Source organism: Coregonus clupeaformis, unplaced genomic scaffold, assembly GCF_020615455.1.
Source record: "Coregonus clupeaformis isolate EN_2021a unplaced genomic scaffold, ASM2061545v1 scaf0157, whole genome shotgun sequence".
NCBI classification, from domain to species: domain Eukaryota; kingdom Metazoa; phylum Chordata; class Actinopteri; order Salmoniformes; family Salmonidae; genus Coregonus; species Coregonus clupeaformis.
The window spans coordinates 214,948-228,445 of NW_025533612.1; the positions used below are offsets into that span (position 1 = coordinate 214,948).

The 13,498-nt window shown below is 42.3% G+C and overlaps 1 protein-coding gene across 1 annotated transcript in view; it reads left to right on the top strand.

Annotated features, from left to right (window-relative positions):
- Nucleotides 1–13,498, top strand: part of LOC121546642 (constitutive coactivator of PPAR-gamma-like protein 2) — a 105,846-nt gene that overhangs the window by 57,892 nt on the left and 34,456 nt on the right. The window contains exons 8-9 of the mRNA XM_045213816.1: nt 1,714–1,849; nt 2,133–2,178. Coding sequence (XP_045069751.1) covers nt 1,714–1,849; nt 2,133–2,178 — 182 coding nt within the window. The remainder of the gene's footprint in view (nt 1–1,713; nt 1,850–2,132; nt 2,179–13,498) is intronic.

Consider the following 13,498-nt stretch of genomic DNA (forward strand, 5'->3'; position numbering starts at 1 on the left):
ATTTTTGTTTTATTCTATAAACTACTGACAACATTTCTCCCAACTTCCCAAATTTTTTTTTGTCATTTAGAGCATTTTATTTGCAGAAAATGACAACTGGTCAAAATAACAAAGATGCAGTGTTGTCAGACCTCGAATAATGCGAAGAAAATAAGTTCATGTTCATTTTTAAACAACACAATAGTAATGTTTAACTTAGGAAGAGTTCAGAAATCAATATTTGTTGGAATAACCCTGATTTTCAATCACAGCTTTCATGCGTCTTGGCATGCTCTCCACCAGTCTTTCACATTGATGTTGGGTGACTTTATGCCACTCCTGGCGCAAAAATTGAAGCAGCTCGGCTTTGTTTGATGGCTTGTGACCATCCATCTTCCTCTTGATCACATTCCAGAAGTTTTCAATGGGGTTCAGGTCTGGAGATTGGGCTGGCCATGACAGGGTCTTGATCTGGTGGTCCTCCATCCACACCTTGATTGACCTGGCTGTGTGGCATGGCGCATTGTCCTGCTGGAAAAACCAATCCTCAGAGTTGGGGGACAATGTCAGAGCAAAAGGAAGCAAGTTTTCTTCCAGGACAACCTTGTACGTGGCTTGATTCATGTGTCCTTCACAAAGACAAATCTGCCCGATTCCAGCCTTGCTGAAGCACCCCCAGATCATCACCGAACCTCCACCAAATTTCACAGTGGGTGCGAGACACTGGCTTGTAGGCCTCTCCAGGTCTCCGTCTAACCATTAGACGACCAGGTGTTGGGCAAAGCTGAAAATTGGACTCATCAGAGAAGATGACCTTACTCCAGTCCTCTACGGTCCAATCCTTATGGTATTTTGAAAACCTCAGCCTGGCTCTTCTTTGCTTCCCATTGATGAAGGGCTTTTATCTAGCTTTGCACGACTTCAGCCCTGTCCCTAGGAGCCTGTTTCGAACCATCCTCGCCGTGAACTTCACACCAGCTGCCGTTTGCCATTCTTTTTGTAGGTCACTTGATGTCATCCTACGGTTGTTGAGTGACATTCGAATGAGTTGGCGGTCATCCCGGTCAGTAGAGAGTCGTTTTCGCCCTCTGCCGGTCTGTAGCTTTGTTGTCCCCAATGTCTGCTGCTTGACCTTGTTCTAAAGAACCGCCGTCTTTGAAATTTGAGGATGGAAGCAACCTGACGCTCACTGTTTCCCTGTTATCCCTCTGCCAGTAAAGCCAGAATTGAACCCTTTTTCTCACTCAACTTTCCTTTTCAACTCTTTTGGCATGGTCAATAGTTATTTTTTGATTATTACTTTTGAGGTACTATTAGCACTGTTTTTGCCATCCAGCTGGTCCTATTGCAAGAGGATAGTGATGACCACAGCAGTGGTTTTTATACTTTTCCTCGTTAAATAAGATTTGGTTCATGTGATCATCTAATCAGTACCTAATTCAGTAGAATGAGGTGTGCCTGTGTTGGAATTCAACAGACACTGGAATGGAATGGCTGTCATACATGTAGAGATGTTGATTGAAGAAACATTTGCAGTGGTCTCTTAATTTTTTCCAGAGCTGTGTATATATACACACAAGCCTTGGGGTTTGTTTGACAGATTAGAATCACCCTGATGAATCTGAGACGGTAGTAAGATCATTGTGTACCAGATTATCAGTGTGCCGGTAGGTGTTCCAACTGTACCATTTTCAACAGTTATGAAACACATTGTCATCCTGTCTGTCTGCCCAGGTCTGCAGTCGATCCCCCCCCAGGGAGGGAAGCTGGAGATAGCCGGCATGGTGGTGGGCCAGTGGGCTGGGAACAAACCACTGCGTGGCAGAGGGGGGTTCAACATGCAGGTGGTGTCAGTCGGAGCAGGGAGAGGGTAAGACTCTGGCTGCTCTTTAAATTAAACTGTGTCTATATAGTTGTTTGGCTATAATATGACTTTTTACTGCTCTCTCTCTCTCCCTCTCTCTATCTCTCTCTCCCTCTCTCTCTCTCTCTCTCTCTCTCTATCTCTGTCTGTCTCTGTCTCTCTCTCTCTGTCTCTCTCTCGGTCTCTCTCTGTCTCTCTCTCTGTCTCTCTCTGTCTCTCTCTGTCTCTCTCTGTCTCTCTCTCTCTCTCTGTCTCTCTCTCTCTCTCTCTCTCTCTCTCCTCTCTCTAGAAGGGGTAAGGACATCCCATTGAAAGGAGGTCGTGGAGTTAAAAAGGTGACTGCCAATAGAATAGTTTTGACATCACAATATCGTCAAGTCATTAGGGTTGGGCGATTTTACGATTGCATCGTCTATCGACGATGTTTGACAGCCATCGTCGATGGTGACGATAACATAATGTCACAAACAATGTTTGGCATATTTGAGTCTGACAGCGCAGTGAGATTGAGATTTTAGTCATTTAGCAGACGCTCTTATCCAGAGCGACTTACAGTTAGTGAGTGCATACATTATACAAATTTTTTTTTTATCATACTGGCCCCCCGTCGGAATCGAACCCACAACCCTGGCGTTGCAAACGCCATGCTCTACCAACTGAGCTACATCCCTGCCGGCCATTCCCTCCCCTACCCTGGACGACGCTTGGCCAATTGTGCGCCGCCCCATGGGTCTCCCGGTCGCGGCCGGCTACGACAGAGCCTGGATTCGAACCAGGATCTCTAGTGGCACAGCTAGCACTGCGATGCAGTGCCTTAGACCAGTGGCCCTGCAGTGAGCCAGGGCCTTTTCCCTATTGGCCTTAGCCTCAATGTTCTATACATATGTGGCAGGTAGATCATGAACATAATGCAAGAGTACAATGTGCTTGTAAAAGAGCGGAGAGCACCAAAGCAGAGCAAAATGTCAGCTAGGTCCTAACGTGGTTTTTGTCTCCCTCTGCCCTCTCCAATGTGGGATGAACCCACAGAGGACACTCTGTCTGGCTTATTGTTTTAACATCTTTTCCCATTTGATTTGAATGTGATTTTTTAGACTTGGCATAGCCTACTCTTTCATGATCAACCATCGAATGAGTCTATAGGCCTAACTGAGTTCCGTCTCAGAAAGTGGTTTGTGAATAGCCAAAATAAAACCATAGTATAGTAATAATGAGAGAAAACATTTACATTTTAGTCATTTAGCAGACACTCTTATCCAGAGCAACTTAGTTAGTGAGTGCATACATTTTCATTCTGGCCCCCCGTGGGAATCGAACCCACAACCCTGGCGTTGCAAGCGCCATGCTCTACCAACTGAGCTACAGAAAACAAACTTTTGCCAGAGACTAGTCAAATAGGAAGTTTAACCCCCTAGAGTCGATTAACACACCAGTGTGTCAATTTAAGTAACATAATAATAAAAAAACATTAAAATCTGTCAGTTTAAGCTAGAGATATCTGCCGCGTCGGCCGACGTTGCACTTCCACATCTGCGGTGAAAGGTGACATCCCAAAAATTGGTGCAAATAGTCTGGGTAGCCATTTGATTAGATGTTCAGGTGTCTTGTGGCTTGGGGGTAGAAGCTGTTTAGAAGCCTTTTGGACCTAGACTTGGCGCTCCGGTACCGCTTGCCGTGCGGTAGCAGAGACAACAGTCTATGACTAGGGTGGCTGGAGTCTTTGACAATTTTTAGGGCCTTCCTCTGACACCGCCTGGTATAGAGGTCCTGGATGGCAGGAAGCTTGGCCCCAGTGATGTACTGGGCCGTACGCACTACCCTCTGTAGTGCCTTGCGGTCGGAGGCTGAGCAGTTGCCATACCAGGCAGTGATGCAACCAGTCAGGATGCTCTCGATGGTGCAGCTGTAGTACCTTTTGAGGATCTGAGGACCCATGCCAAATCTTTTCAGTCTCCTGAGGGGGAATAGGCTTTGTCGTGCCCTCTTCACGACTGTTTGGACCATGATAGTTCGTTGGTGATGTGGACACCAAGGAACTTGAAGCTCTCAACCTGTTCCACTACAGCCCCGTCGATGAGAATGGGGGCGTGCTCGGTCCTCTTCTTTTTCCTGTAGTCCACAATCATCTCCTTTGTCTTGATCACGTTGAGGGAGAGGTTGTTATCCTGGCACCACACCACCAGGTCTCTGACCTCCTCCCTATAGGCTGTCTCATCGTTGTCGGTGATCAGGCCTATCACTGTTGTCATCTGCAAACTTAATGATGGTGTTGGAGTCGTGCCTGGCCATGCAGTCATGGGTGAACAGAGAGTACAGGAGGGGACTGAGCACGCACCCCTGAGGGGCCCCCGTGTTGAGGATCAGTGTGGCAGATGTGTTGTTACCTACCCTTACCACCTGGGGGCGGCCCGTCAGGAAGTCCAGGATCCAGTTGCAGAGGGAGGTGTTTAGTCCCAGGATCCTTAGCTTAGTGATGAGCTTAGAGGGCACTATGGTGTTGAATGCTGAGCTGTAGTCAATGAATAGCATTCTCACGTAGGTGTTCCTCTTGTCCAGGTGGGAAAGGGCAGTGTGGAGTGCGATAGAGATTGCATAATCTGTGGATCTGTTGGGGCGGTATGCAAATTGGAGTGGGTCTAGGGTTTCTGGGATTATGCTGTTGATGTGAGCCATGACCAGTCTTTCAAAGCACTTCATGGCTACAGACGTCAGTGCTACGGGTCGGTAGTCATTTAGGCAGGTTATCTTAGTGTTCTTGGGCACAGGGACTATGGTGAAACATGTTGGTATTACAGACTCAGACAGGGAGAGGTTGAAAATGTCAGTGAAGACACTTGCCAGTTGGTCAGCACATGCTCGGAGTACACGTCCTGGTAATCCGTCTGGCCCTGCGGCCTTGTGAATGTTGACCTGCATAAAGTGCATCTGAGTATGCATCCTGGTAACACCTACTCATTCAAGGGTTTTTGTTTATTTGTACTATTTTCTACATTGTAGAATAATATTGAAGACATCACAACTATGAAATAACACATATGGAACCATGTAGTAACCAAATAAATGTTAAACAAATCAAAATATATTTTATATTTGAGATTCTTCAAATAGCCACCCTTTGCCTTGATGACAGCTTTGCACACTTTTGGCATTATCTCAACCAGCTTCATGAGGCCTGGTTAAAAGTTAATTTGTGGAATTTCTTTCCTTCTTAATGCATTTGAGACAATCAGTTGTGTTGTGACAAGGTGGGGGGGTATACAGAAGATAGCCCTATTTGGTAAAAGACCAAGTCCCTATTATGGCAAGAACAGCTCAAATAAGCAAAGAGAAACGACAGTCCATCATTACTTTAAGACATGAAGGTCAGTCAATCCGGAAAATGTAAAGGACTTTGAAAGTTTCTTCAAGTGCAGTCGCAAAAACCATCAAGCGTTATGATGAAACTGTCTCTCATGAGGACCGCCACAGGAAAGGAAGACCCAGAGTTACCTCTGCTGCAGAGGATAAGTTCATTAGAGTTAACTGCACCTCAGATTGTGTTATGACGAGTTTCTCTGGTATCTCGTACTTCAGGATGTAAGAGAGTATTCGACCACTTAGATGGAGAGTTGATTCATTGTTATTTAATGGTTACAGTACTGGATTCAATGACCAGCGGTATGGGCGTAGCCCCTTGTCATCTGAATGACTTCCATAGAAAATCTCTGTTTATATAATGCCTTCCGAGCTACTTCCATCCAACAGTTGCCAGCCATTGAGTGTCACTCATCTCCTACAATAGGATCCCCATATGCACCCTAGCCAGGCCATTCCTCACGTACCCCTCCTAAGATTAACGCCAGTGGCCCCCAATCTATCTTGGCACACCGACCCTCTGTCACTCACCCGTGACATCAACAACACATGGCGTGTCATTGTCCTCTGTCACTCACATACAGCTTATACGTTTACAGACACTAACAAATCCTGTTTCAGAAGTAGTTATATCAGATTGCAGCCCAAATAAATGCTTCACAGAGTTAGCTAACCCTAACCACAGAGTTAGCTAACCCTAACCACAGAGTTAGCTAACCCTAAACACAGAGTTAGCTAACCCTAACCACAGAGTTAGCTAACCCTAACCACAGAGTTAGCTAACCCTGACCCTAACCCTAACCACAGAGTTAGCTAACCCTAACCCTAACCACAGAGTTAGCTAACCCTAACCCTAACCCTAACCACAGAGTTAGCTAACCCTAACCCTAACCACAGAGTTAGCTAACCCTGACCCTAACCCTAACCACAGAGTTAGCTAACCCTGACCCTAACCCTAACCACAGAGTTAGCTAACCCTAACCCTAACCCAAGTAACACACATCTCAACATCAACTGTTCAGAGGAGACTGTGTGAATCAGGCCTTCATGGTCGAATTGCTGCAAAGAAACCACTACTAAAGGACACCAATAAGAAGAAGAGACTTGCTTGGGCCAAGAAACACGAGCAATTGACATTAGACCGGTGGAAATATGTCCTTTGGTCTGATGAGTCCAAATTTTTGATATTTGGTTCCAACCACCATGAAGCATGGAGGAGGAGGTGTGATGATGTGGGGGTGCTTTGCTGGTGACACTGTCTGTGACTTATTTAGAATTCAAGGCACACTTAACCAGCATGGCTACCACAGTATTCTGCAGCGATACGCCATCCCATCTGGTTTGGTCTTAGTGGGACTATCATTAGTGGGACTATCATTTCAACAGGACAATGACCCAACACACCTCCAGGCTGGGTAAGGGCTATTTGACCAAGAAGGAGAGTGGTGGAGTGCTGCATCAGATGACCTGGCCTCCACAATCACCCAACCTCAACCCAATTGAGATGGTTTGGGATGAGTTGGACCGCAGAGTGAAGGAAAAGCAGCAAGTGCTCAGCATATGTGGGAACTCCTTCAAATTGTTGGAAAAGCATTCCAGGTGAAGCTGGTTGAGAGAATGCCAAGAGTGTGCAAAGCTGTCATCAAGGCAAAGGGTGGCTACTTTGGAGAATCTCAAATATAAAATATATTTTGATTTGTTTAACACTTTTTTGGTAACTACATGATTCCATATGTGTTATTTCATAGTTTTGATGTCTTCACTATTATTCTACAATGTAGAAAATAGTAAAAATAAAGAGAAACCCATGAATGAGTAGGTGTGTCCAAACTTTTGACTGGTACTGTACATACATACACACACACTCGAAAAAATTCAGACCCCTTGACTTTTTCCTGATTTTGTTACGTTACAGCCTTATTCTAAAATTGATTAAATTGTTTTTTTCACTCATCAATCTACACACAATACCCCATAATGACAAAGCAAAAACAGGTTTTTAGACATTTCTGCAAATATATTAAACATAAAAAACGGAAATATCACATTTACATAAGTATTCAGACCCTTTACTCAGTACTTTGTTGAAGTACCTTTGGCAGACATTACAGCCTGAAGTCTTCTTGGGTATGACGCTACAAGCTTGGCACACCTGTATTTGGGGAGTTACTCCCATTTCTTCTCTGCAGATCCTCTCAAGCTCTGTCAGGTTGGATGGGAAGCGTCGCTGGACAGCTATTTTCAGGTCTCTCCAGAGATGTTCGATCGGGTTCAAGTCCAGGCTCTGGCTGGGCCACTCAAGGACATTCAGAGACTTGTCCCGAAGCCACTCCTGCGTTGTCTTGGCTGTGTTTTTAGGGTCGTTGTCCTGTTGGAAGGTGAACCTTCGCCCCAGTCTGAGGTCCTGAGCGCTCTGGAGCAGGTTTTCATCAAGGATCTCTCTGTACTTTGCTCCGTTCATCTTTCCCTCGATCCTGACTAGTCTTCCAGTCCCTGCCTCTGAAAAACATCCCCACAGCATGATGCTGCCACCACCGTGCCTCACCGTAGGGATGGTTCCAGGTTAACTCCAGACGTGACGCTTGGCATTGAGGCCAAAGAGTTAAGATTCTCTGGTCTGATGAAACCAAGATTTGTTTCTCATGGTCTGAGTCCTTTAGGTGCCTTTTGGCAAACTCCAAGCGAGATGTCATGTGCCTTTTACTGAGGAGTGGCTTCCGTCTGGCCATTCTACCATAAAGGCCTGATTTGGTGGTGTGCTGCAGAGATGTTTGTCCTTCTGGAAGGTTCTCCCATCTCCACAGAGGAACTCTGGAGCTCTGTCAGAGTGACCATCGGGTTCTTGGTCACCTCCCTGACCAAGGCCCTTCTCGCCCTATTGCTCAGTTTGGCCGGGCGGCCAGCTCTAGGAAGAGTCTTGGTGGTTCCAAACTTCTTCCATTTAAGAATGATGGAGGCCACTGTGTTCTTGGGGCCCTTCGATGCTGCAGACATTTTTTGGTACCCTTCCCCAGATCTGTGCCTCGACCAAATCTCGGAGCTCTACGGACAATTCCTTCGACCTCATGGCTTGGTTTTTACTCTTGACATGCCCTGTCAACTGTGGGATCTTATATAGACAGGTGTGTGCCTTTCCAAATCATGTCCAATCAATTGAATTTACCACAGGTGGACTCCAATCAAGTTGTAGAAACATCTCAAGGATGATCAATAGAAACAGGATGCACCTGAGCTCAATTTCAAGTCTCATTACAAAGGGTCTGAATACTTATGTAAATAAGGTATTTCTGTTTTTAATTTTGACAAAAAAAAAATCTAAAAACCTGTTCTCTTTGTCATTATGGGGTATTGTGTGTAGATTGATGAGGAAAAACATTAATTTAATCAATTTTAGAATAAGGCTGTAACAAAATGTGGAAAAAGTCAAGGAGTCTGAATACTTTCCCAATGCACTGTACATATATATATATATATATATTTATTATAATTATTATTATTTATTTATTTTTCTTATAGGTCCTAGATATAGGACAAACACTGTTTGACATTAATGAATGTGTTCAATATGTTTCTCTGGTCTATAGTAGTAAATGCCAAATTTTCTCTCTCTCTCTCTCTCTCTCTATATATATATATATATATATATATATATATATATATATATATATATATATATATATATATATTATTATTATTATTTTTGGGGAGACCTAAAGGGGTCCTAAAATTCCAACTCAAATAGTTAAATGATCCATAGTATCTTAAAACAATTCCATATGTCAGCTTAGCTTACAAATTCTGCATTTATATAAAAGTCAACAACAAACAGATAAAACACATTATTTAGCTATTAACATTCTTTATAACACTTGAATGAACATTAAGCATAAGCCAAAAACGAATAGGTCTATTTTCCTTAGGGTTAGAATATGCCTTTTGCCTATTGAACTGTACAAATCTTAAATATAGGGTTAGGATATGCCTTTTGCCTGTTGAACTTTACAAATCTTAAATATAGGGTTAGGATATGCCTTTTGCCTGTTGAACTTTACAAATCTTAAATATAGGGTTAGGGTTAGGATATGCCTTTTGCCTATTGAACTGTACAAATCTTAAATATAGGGTTAGGATATGCCTTTTGCCTGTTGAACTTTACAAATCTTAAATATAGGGTTAGGATATGCCTTTTGCCTGTTGAACTTTACAAATCTTAAATATAGGGTTAGGATATGCCTTTTGCCTGTTGAACTTTACAAATCTTAAATATAGGGTTAGGGTTAGGATATGCCTTTTGCCTGTTGAACTTTACAAATCTTAAATATAGGGTTAGGATATGCCTTTTGCCTGTTGAACTTTACAAATCTTAAATATAGGGTTAGGATATGCCTTTTGCCTGTTGAACTTTACAAATCTTAAATATAGGGTTAGGGTTAGGATATGCCTTTTGCCTGTTGAACTTTACAAATCTTAAATATAGGGTTAGGATATGCCTTTTGCCTGTTGAACTTTACAAATCTTAAATATAGGGTTAGGGTTAGGATATGCCTTTTGCCTGTTGAACTTTACAAATCTTAAATATAGGGTTAGGATATGCCTTTTGCCTGTTGAACTTTACAAATCTTAAATATAGGGTTAGGGTTAGGATATGCCTTTTGCCTATTGAACTGTACAAATCTTAAATATAGGGTTAGAATATGCCTTTTGCCTGTTGAACTTTACAAATCTTAAATATAGGCATACAAGTTACAAAATAAATAAAGTAGCCTGAACAAAATAAGGATGAAAATAACCTAAATTATTGCAAAAAACAAACGGTGCAAATAAGTCTTTCAAGGTTTGACAGAATATTCTAGCTAATCCTATAGGCTGTCTTTCAAATAAGATGCATCTGGATTTGAATATAGGCTACGTTAAAATTCAATAAAAACGTGCAATGAGGAACCATCAGGCAGCCTGTACTATAGTTACTATGTGAAGGCAGCCTGTACTATAGTTACTAAGTGAAGGCAGCCTGTACTATAGTTACTAAGTGAAGGCAGCCTGTACTATAGTTACTATGTGAAGGCAGCCTGTACTATAGTTACTAAGTGAAGGCAGCCTGTACTATAGTTACTAAGTGAAGGCAGCCTGTACTATAGTTACTAAGTGAAGGCAGCCTGTACTATAGTTACTAAGTGAAGGCAGCCTGTACTATAGTTACTAAGTGAAGGCAGCCTGTACTATAGGTACTAAGTGAAGGCAGGTTATACTATAGTTACTAAGTGAAGGCAGCCTGTACTATAGTTACTATGGCAGCCTGTACTATAGTTACTAAGTGAAGGCAGCCTGTACTATAGGTACTAAGTGAAGGCAGCCTGTACTATAGTTACTAAGTGAAGGCAGCCTGTACTATAGTTACTAAGTGAAGGCAGCCTGTACTATAGTTACTAAGTGAAGGCAGCCTGTACTATAGTTACTAAGTGAAGGCAGGTTATACTATAGGTACTAAGTGAAGGCAGGTTATACTATAGTTACTAAGTGAAGGCAGGTTATACTATAGTTACTAAGGCAGCCTGTACTATAGTTACTAAGTGAAGGCAGGTTATACTATAGTTACTAAGTGAAGGCAGGTTATACTATAGTTACTAAGTGAAGGCAGCCTGTACTATATTTACTAAGTGAAGGCAGCCTGTACTATAGTTACTAAGTGAAGGCAGCCTGTACTATAGTTACTAAGTGAAGGCAGGTTATACTATAGTTACTAAGTGAAGGCAGGTTATACTATAGTTACTAAGTGAAGGCAGGTTATACTATAGGTACTAAGTGAAGGCAGGTTATACTATAGTTACTAAGTGAAGGCAGCCTGTACTATCGTTACTAAGGCAGCCTGTACTATAGTTACTAAGTGAAGGCAGCCTGTACTATAGTTACTAAGTGAAGGCAGGTTATACTATAGTTACTAAGTGAAGGCAGCCTGTACTATAGCTACTAAGGCAGCCTGTACTATAGTTACTAAGGCAGCCTGTACTATAGTTACTAAGTGAAGGCAGCCTGTACTATAGTTACTACGTGAAGGCAGCCTGTACTATAGTTACTAAGGCAGCCTGTACTATAGTTACTAAGGCAGCCTGTACTATAGTTACTAAGTGAAGGCAGCCTGTACTATAGGTACTAAGTGAAGGCAGCCTGTACTATAGTTACTAAGTGAAGGCAGCCTGTACTATAGTTACTAAGTGAAGGCAGCCTGTACTATAGTTACTAAGTGAAGGCAGCCTGTACTATAGTTACTATGTGAAGGCAGCCTGTACTATATTTACTAAGTGAAGGCAGCCTGTACTATAGTTACTAAGTGAAGGCAGGTTATACTATAGTTACTAAGTGAAGGCAGCCTGTACTATAGTTACTAAGTGAAGGCAGCCTGTACTATAGTTACTAAGGCAGCCTGTACTATAGTTACTACGTGAAGGCAGCCTGTACTATAGTTACTAAGTGAAGGCAGCCTGTACTATAGTTACTAAGTTAAGGCAGCCTGTACTATAGTTCTAAGTGAAGGCAGCCTGTACTATAGTTACTAAGTGAAGGCAGCCTGTACTATAGTTACTAAGTGAAGGCAGCCTGTACTATAGTTACTAAGGCAGCCTGTACTATAGTTACTAAGGCAGCCTGTACTATAGTTACTAAGTGAAGGCAGCCTGTACTATAGTTACTAAGTGAAGGCAGCCTGTACTATAGTTACTAAGTGAAGGCAGCCTGTACTATAGTTACTATGTGAAGGCAGCCTGTACTATAGTTACTAAGTGAAGGCAGCCTGTACTATAGTTACTAAGTGAAGGCAGCCTGTACTATAGTTACTAAGTGAAGGCAGCCTGTACTATAGTTACTAAGTGAAGGCAGCCTGTACTATAGTTACTAAGTGAAGGCAGCCTGTACTATAGTTACTAAGTGAAGGCAGGTTATACTATAGTTACTAAGTGAAGGCAGGTTATACTATAGTTACTAAGTGAAGGCAGCCTGTACTATATTTACTAAGTGAAGGCAGCCTGTACTATAGTTACTAAGTGAAGGCAGCCTGTACTATAGTTACTAAGTGAAGGCAGGTTATACTATAGTTACTAAGTGAAGGCAGGTTATACTATAGTTACTAAGTGAAGGCAGGTTATACTATAGGTACTAAGTGAAGGCAGGTTATACTATAGTTACTAAGTGAAGGCAGCCTGTACTATCGTTACTAAGGCAGCCTGTACTATAGTTACTAAGTGAAGGCAGCCTGTACTATAGTTACTAAGTGAAGGCAGGTTATACTATAGTTACTAAGTGAAGGCAGCCTGTACTATAGTTACTAAGGCAGCCTGTACTATAGTTACTAAGGCAGCCTGTACTATAGTTACTAAGTGAAGGCAGCCTGTACTATAGTTACTACGTGAAGGCAGCCTGTACTATAGTTACTAAGGCAGCCTGTACTATAGTTACTAAGGCAGCCTGTACTATAGTTACTAAGGCAGCCTGTACTATAGTTACTAAGTGAAGGCAGCCTGTACTATAGTTACTATGTGAAGGCAGCCTGTACTATATTTACTAAGTGAAGGCAGCCTGTACTATAGTTACTAAGTGAAGGCAGGTTATACTATAGTTACTAAGTGAAGGCAGCCTGTACTATAGTTACTAAGTGAAGGCAGGTTATACTATAGTTACTAAGTGAAGGCAGCCTGTACTATAGTTACTAAGTGAAGGCAGCCTGTACTATAGTTACTAAGGCAGCCTGTACTATAGTTACTACGTGAAGGCAGCCTGTACTATAGTTACTAAGTGAAGGCAGCCTGTACTATAGTTACTAAGTGAAGGCAGCCTGTACTATAGTTACTAAGTGAAGGCAGCCTGTACTATAGTTACTAAGTGAAGGCAGGTTATACTATAGTTACTAAGTGAAGGCAGCCTGTACTATAGTTACTAAGTGAAGGCAGCCTGTACTATAGTTACTAAGTGAAGGCAGCCTGTACTATAGTTACTAAGTGAAGGCAGCCTGTACTATAGTTACTAAGTGAGAGGTTATACTATAGTTACTAAGTGAAGGAAGGTTATACTATAGTTACTAAGTGAAGGCAGCCTGTACTATAGTTGCTAAGTGAAGGCAGCCTGTACTATAGTTACTAAGTGAAGGCAGCCTGTACTATAGTTACTAAGTGAAGGCAGCCTGTACTATAGTTACTAATGAAGGCAGCCTGTACTATAGTTACTAAGTGAAGGCAGGTTATACTATAGTTACTAAGTGAAGGCAGGTTATACTATAGTTACTAAGTGAAGGCAGGTTATACTATAGTTACT